General features: G+C 30.4%; 1 protein-coding gene across 3 annotated transcripts in view; it reads left to right on the forward strand.

Annotated features, from left to right (window-relative positions):
- The first annotated feature begins 230 nt into the window (after positions 1-230).
- The window catches only part of LOC111626326 (ribonuclease Oy-like), a 31,291-nt gene continuing 19,342 nt past the window's right edge, over positions 231-12,179 (forward strand). For 2 of the 3 annotated variants that reach the window (XM_023369647.1, XM_023369646.1), the window contains exon 1: positions 234-425. In XM_023369647.1, coding sequence (XP_023225415.1) covers positions 373-425 — 53 coding nt within the window. In that variant the 5' untranslated portion in view covers positions 234-372. Of the gene's footprint in view, positions 426-12,179 lie in introns of all 3 variants that reach the window. The other variant, XM_023369648.1, reaches the window with a different exon arrangement.

The following is a 12,179-nucleotide window of genomic DNA, read 5'->3' on the forward strand; positions in this document are numbered from 1 at the left end:
ACACAAAAGAAGTTCTATCGTAAATACATAAAATATTTGTAATTATATTATTAATTAAAACAGTAAGATTAATTATCTATTAAAATTAAACATTAATCAATTAAAAACGAACAAAATTTTCTAAACTTTGTTAAATTTATAAAAGTAATTAGAAATGAAATTTAAAGTATTAAAAATGTTCCGGGGAAATTTTACGTTAATTTTCCCGGTAGAAAATCCGAATAGAGTAATTTTTAGAATTATTTGTTTCGTAAACTTTAAAATGATTGGTTACGCTTGTGATTGATATTATGACGTAGTTAGTGGTTGCTTTCAATTGCTGTGATGATAAACAATATGGTTAATTTATTAACTGTATATTAATCAAACAAGATGCACTCTACTCTGTTTATAATTTTTCTTTTTATTTTCGTCAATAATTCATAGTAAGTTCTTTTTACTTTACTTTTTTTTACTATTGTATTTATGTTATATATATAGTATACTGTATTTATTTATTATTATTATTTTTAATTGTCTTAAAATTGATCAAATTGGTTAACTTGGGTCCTAAAATGTTGATATTTAGTAACCTGACAATTTGAAATTACAATCAATATATTTTGACCTCAAAAGAAAGGACATAAGTAATTGCTATAACCTGATTCAAACATAATTATTGTTTTTTTCTTCACTGATAATAGGAAAAATTATAAGTTGTAATAATTTAATAGATAAAATATTGAAAAATATCCTTTATTATGATAGCAATAAATCAGATTTACAAGTTTAATTTTGAAATCAGCAAACAGAAGCTAAAATGAATGTTTTTGTATTGATAATATTTTTTAAAATGACACTATAATGATTTATGAATTATTTTCAGTTCTATGTATTTAGAAAACTCAATATTTTTTTGAATCATTTCTCTTCATTATTTACTAATACAGTATGTCGACAGATATGTTAGTTTCTAATCCATTATATAAACACAATAAAAATAAAATATGCAAAATAAATAAGTTTATAAATCCTTAATGTGAGGAGGTAAGTTATAAACATATTTTAGGGTATAGTAAACATACCAGGCTCGTAGCCAGAAATTTCTTTTGGGAGGGTTCATTCCTTGAATTTGATAGCTGATATCTTAACTGTCTTGGCCTTCCAGCCTTTATTTTGTTACAGGACCTCTAACAAACTTCAAAGGAGGCTTTAGTCCCATGAGCCCTCTCCCTGTTTGTGTGCCTGATATACTGTTTGTATATTACACAGGTACAAATCTTTACCCTCTTAGATCCTCTTTCTAATCTTGGCATACCAATTTACTCTTTTTATTAAAAAAAAAATAGTGTTCAGAATGTTTGTTCCGTTTTCAAACAGAAACTGATGCTGGTTTTAAGTCTGAAAACATTTATTTCTTAAAGTAAAAGATTTTAACAACCTGTAAAAGCAGTTTATATTTTTATTTCTTACAATATGATACCAAGATTCATTCAACTGGAAGAAAAGATCCACTATATAATAATAAATAAATTAGGCATGGTTTTTAGTTTCTGTTGTTACTTTAATACATAAAATATTAAATTTTGTTTTGCATATGTTTTTTTTTTTAATATTCCTAGTCCTAAATAAATATTAAAACAGTTTATTGTGAAGATACTTTTAAGAATGTAAAACATCTAAAAATCAAAATAAGTGTCAAATATATAATCCAAATCATCCTGAAAAGTTAAATAATAAATCAAGTATAATAGCTATTCTACAATTAATAGTCCAGAAATATATCAGTTCATTAATCTTAAAATTACTTATTATACATTAATCTTATTTGAATAGCACTGTTCAAACATTAGGAACTTTTTAGTTAAAATATAATCTAATCAGCTATATAATATTTTAAGTAGATAGTATTAATAAAATACAATAAACTCTAATTTTCTAGGCCTTTTTAATACAGAAAAGTTTCAAATTATGTAATTAAGCAATAAAAGTTTAGGAAACAATACATATGATACAACAAATATGATATGATTTTTCATCATATTTGTTGAATCATTAAAATTAAACTTAAGAGCATTGTAAAATAATAAAAGGGCTTAGAATATTGATATTTAACATTCTAGGAAAATTTCGTTATAGNTACAGAAAAGTTTCAAATTATGTAATAAGCAATAAAAGTTTAGGAAACAATACATATGATACAACAAATATGATATGATTTTTCATCATATTTGTTGAATCATTAAAATTAAACTTAAGAGCATTGTAAAATAATAAAAGGGCTTAGAATATTGATATTTAACATTCTAGGAAAATTTCGTTATAGATTAAAAAGGGAAAAATATGTATAAAATAGGGCCAGCATGATTAACTTTTATTTGATGAAGCTATCTTTTTAATATTCACATAATAGAAGTCATTTGTAATGCATGATGTAATTTATTTTTGCTCAAATTATCTAAAAAGATCTGAAATTTCAAATGAATGCAAATAATGTAATATTAAAATTTATGGAGAATAATAATATATACAAAATTCAAATTAACCAAAACTTTGAATTATCTCAGCTTGAATTAATGGAAGTTTATTGTAAATCCGATTGATTAAGCATAGAATAATTTTAAATATAAATAAATATCAAATTTTTAAACTTAATATTTTTGATAATAAATCTGTATAATTTATTACAGGGTGATTCATATAGATCCAAACTTAAATTTTTTTATTATGAAAATTGATGGGATTGCAGGTGGTCTACCTCCATGTATGTTGAACACATCACATCACAGGAAGTAATGGTCACCTTCTGTCAGGCACATGTCCATGCATTACTGCATGTTGTTGATAATGTGTCTCATTTTTGTATCATCAATGTTTTCAATCTCATTCCTAATGTTATCCTCTAAGATATTGTGCAGGGTTTGTTAAACTCTGGCAGTGCTCTTTTCATAAAATGAAGTTCAGAGTGGTACAGTGGCAGGCACAGATTCTTGGAGATGACACTGTCCTCAAAATAACTTTAGATTGTTGCCATTGACTCCTGTGATGTGTGGCAAGTCGCTTAATCTTGATGGAAGTAACCCCTTGTCAGTTCCACATCATCAAGTTGTTCAACAAATTCTGAGAAAATCCACAAACATGCAGTGGTGTTTAGTGTTTTTCTTAAGAAAAAGGGACTGAATTGTGCCTCTACTACCACCCAGTGACCAGTTCCAAGTGGAAGCATGGTTTGTGGACCACATTGAAGGTATGCTTCCTGAAAATCTCATCAATTTCCATTTGTTCATTTAAGATTTATAATAAAAAATTTGGGTTCAAATGTATATGAATCATACAGTATCTATACAGATAAATTTTATAAGATGAACTGTGAAATTAAGAATAGAAGCACTTGACAAACAATTATTGCATAAGTGCTGTAGAACAAGTTGATAAGATCTCAGAAATTTCCAGATGGAAGCATTTTTATATCTAAAATTGTAACCACTGAACTAAATATTATTCCAGTTATATATTAACTATTAATTAAGACTTATAACTGAAAAACTATTGTTTTTATTTCTGTTATTGATTCTGTATATATACTGTTGCTTATGCTGTATATATATTTATTCTTATTTTCAGTAGTTTCCACAAAAGAATTTTGTTTTTCAGAAACATCAGGCTAAAATGTTATTCACATAGTAAAAACAAGTTAAATACTATTAACAAGTGTTTAACACATGTTAATTGCAAACTATTTGGTTGCATAATTGTCTAGGTGATCAATTGGGATTACTTGGAATGGAACATAAAGCAAAATTTCATTTTATACATTACTTGCTGACATGTAATCTCCACTTAAAATAAGACCATACTATGCGATATGCTTCTCGTCTAGTCTTGTGTACAAATATATGAGCGCTAAACGGCTTTTCTTTTTCACTAGACTTATTACACCATCAATGAAACAAAAAACAAACTTTAGAAAGACTTTTTATTTATTTGAGAATGCATTTCAGATAATTATATCCCTTTTCAACTCGTGCTACAAATGACACTTACATGGACTATGAGAAATGCAGGAGTTGTGACATTAGAGAAAATATGGATGGTGATTATTGCTTAACAGGTATAAGAGCAAACATGACGGCCTGGTACATAGTGTTGGAAAAAACATCCCAGTAAGCATGACACAATGTTGAGTTAACAGAAACAGAAAGGAGGGAACAGAAAAGACCATACTATATATAGAATATATGAATATTACTTTAATAAAATTATTATAGAAATTGCATAAATTTTCATAAAGTTTTTAAAAACTAATTTATCCTTGTTTTACAACAGAGATAAAATAAATAATTATTGATTAATAATAAATATTTAGTAAAATATGCAATCCTAGAATATTGCAGAGGAAATAAGAATACATGTTTATTATATACATCATTTAATTCTGACTATAGATCTGTCTTCACATACCATAAGAGTTTGTTTAAAATCATATGACTGGATAGAAAATGAATTTATAATATTGTCATACAAAACAAATCTGATGAAATTTAATTAAAGTGGAAAATAAATAGTTATGTTTTTCTTATCCCATTATTTTCAATATTAAATAAATATTTATTAGTTTTGTATTTGTATATGTTAATGTAATTATAAGTTATGTATATATTGTGAAATTTAAAAATCTTTCCTATCTTATTAAATTATAAATTTTAAATAGATAGATTTTTAAATTTCATATTTAACTTAATTAATTAATATCAAAATACACATCTGTAGATATATGATCTTAAATTTAGGATGATAAAAGTAATAGTTAAAATTTTATTAGAAGCAATAAATTTTTCTGTATTTTGTTTTTTAATTTAACTGATTCTTCAATTATATTAAAACCCAGAGAAATTTTTGATTTATAAATATTCAATCATTTTATAAATTACATTATTGATAGATAAATATTTTATATATAGATTTTATGTTTATCTGAATAGTATTTAATTAATACTACTAAAAATAATGAAAATTGGGCTTGAGAATTATTTAAAAAGTAATGCAGTTGAATTAGCCTGTATCTTTTCCTTTAAATAATACAAATTATTTTGATTTAAAACTTGTTTTATTGTATAATGCTTGTTCAAAATTTAAAATTACTTTATACTGTATTGAAAAACATCATCTCAATTCTTCAATACAATATAGGACAGGATGATGATAAGCCAGATGTAAGGTGACAGTACTAATATAGTTGAAATATTCAATGGTTCTAGACATATTATAGAGCAGTATTTTCCAACTTTGTTTTCTGATTGAGAAAGAACTGATATAGTATTTTTCTGATAGGAAATCTAACTATTGTTATGGAATTTTGATGTATCTACAAGGTAGATAAACTACTCAAAAAAAAAAAAAAAAAAGCAAAAGTAGTATATAATAGATAAGACTATAATATTATCAATATGAATATACACATACATAGACTTAATCATTATCATATTATTAGTGTGATTCAAGTTTGTTTTGCAGACTACAGTGTATTCCCCATCATAATGAATGTGAGATCCAGAATTTTTAAGTGATATTTTGCCTAATTTTCGCGAAATTTTAACTTAATGTCTTAACACGATCTTTAAATCAACATCTCTGGAAAAGGGATAGATAGAATGTCATCCTTATTGTCAACAACTGATAAAAGTTTATAATACTCTTTCAAGAATTTCAACATTCACCAGTCGAAACATCATCAATCTAACGTTGCAGGTATCAAAAAAATACAGCTGACGTCCAAGTTCACTATCTTCTCATTGTCCCAGGAACAACTCTGACCTAACACCTGCAAAATCGATCTTTGTCTATGACAACACCTCATCACATGACCATTTTTTCAGGCTGATCCGAATATAAGACCAACACCCCCCTCCGGGGCAGTCTCTCTATGAATGTTTAAACTTGTGCACAGTCACATTGTAATCAGTGATTATTATAGTAGCCAGGCAGAAACTATTAATTGGTGTAAAAGTGAACAAGAAAGGATTCCACTTTTACACCAAACCTCAGAATTTATAGGAAAGAGGTATGATATCACAATCAGTGTAAACTCTCTCTTGGCCCCTCTAAACTGTATGCAAAAGTTAGGAATCTTGTTAATGTACAAGATAGTTTAGAAAGGTTATGTCTGAATTTTTTTAATGTAATTAACTGATTGTTATTCATTAAATTCTTTTGATTTTTCTTGTTAATGGTGTCTGTTACTCATATATTGCATATGCCTTACTGACGACCCCTCTCCCCTCTTCCACTCGACCTGACAATCTGTTCCCGAGACCACGGGATCAAGAAAATGAAATGCGCCATCTACTGACACAGTGAGCAGTTTTTACCAAACTGTTGCCGGTAAAGGGGTAAGACCTTGGCCTTACCCCTGGTTACTCGCATACTGTAATCATTCCCATTTATAAAAATGGCATAGTACTGAATATTTAGTCATTTTTTAAATTTAGTAATAATTTTTAATTTAGTATTTCTTTTAAACAATTCTGAATGAAATTCAAATTATAGAAGGATGTATTATCAGTAATTGATGTTATTGTAGGTTTAATATATGTATGAAATCAACTCAAGCAGTCTTTGATAATTCTGTTGAATGGAGATCCCACACACAGAGTTAAGAGGTAGGATTAGTTGGTTATATAAAGCATTCTATTAGCCCCAGCCAACAACAGTTTTAGTGCTTGATTTAGTAGTAGTGACTTACTGCTATAATATAACATCTGACTAAACCTCCATGGATACCCTTGTTTTGTTGAATGCCAGATGAGAAATGTTAGAGTAGGGATCCCCAAAGTGGTTGATAAGAGTTCTCCAGGGGTCGATTAATACACGAGGGTTGATTAATACCAAAGAGGATCAATTAAACTGTCTAGGAAAAAACTAGAATATTCCAATAAAAATTTGAAATATGGATATGATCAACATTACTGACTACCCTAGTTATAACTTGAGTTTTGCCTTAGCCTACACTGCTTTAAGCATGTGTTACTCTGTTTTCATGCTTCTGGCAACTGTACTAGTGTTGCAAACATGTTATGAACATTATACACATAAATATACATTATACATATTAACATCATTATACACAGACATACATTGCACTGTTACTCTAGTAGGGCTGTCACTCTAAGTATTTTATATNTCTGGCAACTGTACTAGTGTTGCAAACATGTTATGAACATTATACACATAAATATACATTATACATATTAACATCATTATACACAGACATACATTGCACTGTTACTCTAGTAGGGCTGTCACTCTAAGTATTTTATATCTAAATGTAGATATTTTGTCCTTTACAGAGAAAACATCGTAATATATTGAAAATCATTAACCCTTTACCACCACCACCTTGTTTACGTTTATTTTGTAAACTGTCCGACAGCAATATAGGTCAGTCAGGTGATATTATTTTAAAAATAAATTCACCAAAAATCAAATTATCATTATGTTCATATGAAAAAAATCATGTACTGTACATTTATTAATTAATTAATATCTTTAGTTTAATATTTATAGTTTAGAATAATTATAATTCCTTCCAATTCTAAATATCTGTTGTTAGCAAAAGGTGGTAACACTGCACTCTGAGAATAAGCATGCAGTTCTTTTTAGCTCATGCAGGAGTAAGTTGTGTCTGTTACTGCTGCTGTTTTGTTGTGCTGCAAACATATTGTGTTTTTCATATAAAAATCTGATTTTAATACGCACAATGTCGGCTACCAATGCTAAGAGGAAATGCAGACAACATTCAACAAGAGTATTTGAAATATGGTTTTGTGCCATCATTTGCTAATGAAATTATTCTTATGTGCTTATTACGTGTTCTTTCAACAATGATGCTATGAAGCCAGTGAAAATGAAAGATCACTTGAAAAGGATCCAGTCTGATAAGAAAAACAAAAATTTTGAGTATTTCAAAATACTAAAAGAGAAAATGAGCGTTCGGCCAAATTTGAATACATATTTGAAGTCATCTGTTAGTGTTGATAGAGAAGGAGGACTGAAGACGTCCTACAGCATCTCTCTTAATATAGTAAAGAAAGGCAAACCATATACTATTGGTGAAGAGATTATAATATCAGCTATAAAAGATGTAATTGAAAATGTTATGAAGAAAGACTCTCAATTAGTTTTAAAATGCATACCATTAAGTGCAAATACTGTGCAGTTCTTTCACCATAGTGGGTACTTTCATTTCAGTAATTGCCTTTACTTTCTCTGGGTCAGTTTTACAACCTACATCTTCAATGATGTATCCAAGAAACTTGATGTGATTAGCGGCAAATATGCATTTTTCAGGTTTAGCTTTCAATTGAGCATTTCTAAATCTTTTGAACAGTTCGTTTAATAATTTCAAATGTGATGGGAGGTCTTTGGAAAATGCTATAGTATTGTCGATATATGTAAGTGCCTCCTTCCACTTTAGATTGCCTAAAACCTGGTCAACTATCCTCTGACATGTTGCTGGGGCTCTTTTAAACCGAATGGCATCTTTAAAAACTCATATATGCCATCTGGGATTATAAATGCGGACTTACATATATCATTTTCAGCCATGGGTATCTGCCAAAATCCAGAGGCTAAATCGATTACCAAATAGAGTTTGTTTCCTCCCAAGATTTCTAACGCATCATCTATACGAGGTAGGGGATAAGTATCTGAGATGGTGAGACTATTCAGACGACGATAATCCACACATAACTGATGTTTCCCATCTTTCTTTGGTACTAGCACTATAGTTGAGGCCCACGGCCTAATTATACCAGCTTGAAGCATTTGTTCTACTAAATCTCTGACAATTTCTCATTGATATGGAGACATTCTGTAAGCATTTTGCTTAATTGGCTTGACATCAGATTTTGTTACTATTTCATGGAATCCTAGGGTGCATACTCCAAGATCGAAACTGTTTTTGGCAAATACGTCTAGGTTTTCTCTCAATACTTCCTCTATTTGTTTTTCAGAATCTTCAGATAAATCATTCCCGATATTAAAAGTAAATGACTCTATGTTTAGTTTTTGATAAGAATGAACGAATAAGCTAACATTTCTTTCCTTCAACGGGTTAGCATTTGGCCTAATAGTATTTGAATCTGTTGCATTACTGTCCGATTGTGATGATAATGACAAGTTAATAAAGGAATATTCTTCACATGGTTTCCCTTTGGCAACTGTAGATTCCGCTGGGAGTAAAACAGGAGTTGGAGTGCTATTTAATACTAGAATTATACATTCATTGTTTCTCACATCACAAATACCTGATAAAACATTGATACCATTCTCGCCCATTTCATGCTTTATTTCTATTGTACCCTGCTTAATTGGACAATGAACTTTTACAGCACGCATAGTAAAAGCATTCACAAGTGTTTCTTCAGTGGTACGGAATTTTGCGTTGCTATGATGTAAGAGAGGCATTTGAATTTGACTAATACAATTCTCTCCCATTGGCACTATAAATAAGTTATCTCTGAAGTTGATGGTTGCTTTCATTTGTTCACAAAAATCACTACCTAGTAATAAATCATGTGGAAAATTTTCCAATACTACAAACACAAATTCAATACTATTTCCCATTATTTGTAGTCTACACATACAAGTACCTTCACACTCTATCTTTCTATTATCTGCTACGATTAGTTTAATAGATTCAGGACGTATTTTTAGTCTTAATTCTATACATAGTTTTTGGCTTATCAATGATTTCTCTGAGGCTGTATCAATGATGGCACTAAACGAAGATCCTTCGATTTCCAAATAAATAGTGCATAACTTTGATTTTGAAATTGTGAGACACTCTAAAAGATAAGGAGAGATTCTAGCTTGAAAACAGGGCTCTCCCTCGGGAGCCCAATCCATTAGTTTTTTTGTTCCTCATTTTGCTTTTTGAGTTTATCCATGAGTTGGCGCATTTTTTCGAATGCATAAAATTTTGGATATTTACAGCTTTTCTTATAATGACCTCTTTTCCAACAGTTATGGCAAATAATATCGTGAGAACTTTCTTCTGAGACTGTCTGATTTCGAGATATAGCATGTTCTGGTTGTATGTCATTGTTTCTATTGTTAGTCCTCCTAAAGGTTTTAGAACACTTATTGTATACGGATTTTCTTTCACAGTCCACTAGTTCACGATTTTGACGACTCGATTGTTCTTTGTAAAAATGGCTGTTAAGTCTTAGGTGACTTTGAAACTCCATTAGGCCTGTTTGAACATTCACCTACACTGAAACTTTTGTAGTATTTTTCGTGCTCTCTCTTTGTTATCGAATCTAATTCCATAATGGCGTTGGTATAATCATCTAAGGTATGGAATGTTTTATTCGCAATAGACATTCTTTCTTCCTTTTGCAGACCATTGTTTAATACAGTTGTCCCTCTATAGTCCGACGTTTTTTAATCCGACATGCTCAGTAGTCCGACGCACCTCCCGTCAAGGTATCCGTCCCCGTTATGTGTCTGCTTGCACAGAAGCATGTCGTGATGTGAATCTCCCCATCCAATTTTTACACGATGACACACATTTCGTGTGTTTTATGTGAGCAGTTCTGTTCGAACAGTTGGAGTAGAGAATATTGTAAGTTACTGCTAGCAAAACAATGCGAAATATGTAATTATTTTCGGTAATCCGGACACTTTTGGTAATCTGACACACCTTTGGTCCCATACCTGTCGGATTATCAAGGGACAACTGTAGTTCGATTTTTTCTATCTCCAAATATTCATGATTTAAAGAATTAATTAATTCTAATTTATCTAACACATAAGAAAAGGACAATTCTAATTTCCCTTGAATTCTGTCATACATTTCAATTGTCTTCTTTACAGTGGAATCTGTTTCATACTATTTCTTAATCTGTGCTTTCAATCTAGTCCAGGTCAATTCATATCCTTTTGCCTCTTCTAGCCTAATTCTTTTTACCAAATCTATTGCCTGATTGTAACTTTAGTGTGGAAATAAATGTTGTATCGTCTAATTCGAAACATTCCTTTATCCCTTGCAGCTTTTCCAGCCAAATATTTATATTTTGTGGAACAAAAATGGGCCAAGATATTAACTTTTGTGGAATAGTAGGACCTTTCGGAAGTGTAGGACTGATCGAAGGATGTGAGTCAGCACATTTCACATTTACAAACGTATTCTCAAGTTTATTAAATCTAGTTTAAAATTCCTCCCTAATTTGGTTTATTAAATTAATCACCAGGTTAATAGGAGAAACAGACGAAACGTCCGACTTTCTATCATCCTCTAGAACAGTAGGGGAAGGTTCTCGTTCCATTCCCGAGTTTTCGATGTTCCTGAGTCTATTTTTTTCTTTTTTCTCAAGATTTTTAATTTTCTCTTGTAATTCACAAATAATTGATTTTAGTTGCATAATTTTGTTATCTTTAGAAGCAATTCTATCCTCTAAAATATCAATTTTGTCTTTCATGGTCAACTTTCTCGGCATTTTGGTTAGATACAATAATTCCTGTCACAATTTAATATTGAGTTACCCAAACTGTAACTTATTTTATGATTATACTGTATATAATAATCCCTGGTCGCAAAACCCAATTATCGCTGGACCTTATGTATGAGACAAAGGAACAATGAACTTACCGTTTTCTCTTCCTTTCAAGTTGAACCTTGCTGTCGTTTTTTTTTTGGGCTCTTTTCTTTTTATTCAGATGTGATGAACCTCTGTCCTCACTGGTGGCTCCAATTTGTTACGTCTAACGGGAATCTTAGCCAGGCACAAGTTCAAAGTGGTGAGTCCGTACCCAAGGTTCAAATCTATTCTGGGGTATACGTTCGTTCTTCTTGCTTCTCGCACTCGCCGACATCCTAACAACCAGTGACCAAACCACAAAGTGTCTGACCTTGCGGTTCCTCTCATACTGCACAGGATTACTCTCGTAACGACTTCCGTTTCCGTGGCTAGGGGTCTTCTGTCTTAGGGGCGTTTAGTCATAATCCCACGAACAATAGCTTTGTGCCACTGGCCACTCGACCAAGCACATGTACGGTACAAAGTGTCCGTTACATGCAGTTTACAGACTATGGCTGTTTGAAAGGTTTTCTTCCATAAAATTAATCGATTCTAGACTAATTTGAATCAACATTTCCAAAACACATATAATTTTTTGGGAATAATCCATATAAACTATGT

Source organism: Centruroides sculpturatus, unplaced genomic scaffold (assembly GCF_000671375.1).
Source record: "Centruroides sculpturatus isolate CEXI.00-Female unplaced genomic scaffold, Cexi_2.0 scaffold26, whole genome shotgun sequence".
Lineage (NCBI taxonomy): Eukaryota > Metazoa > Arthropoda > Arachnida > Scorpiones > Buthidae > Centruroides > Centruroides sculpturatus.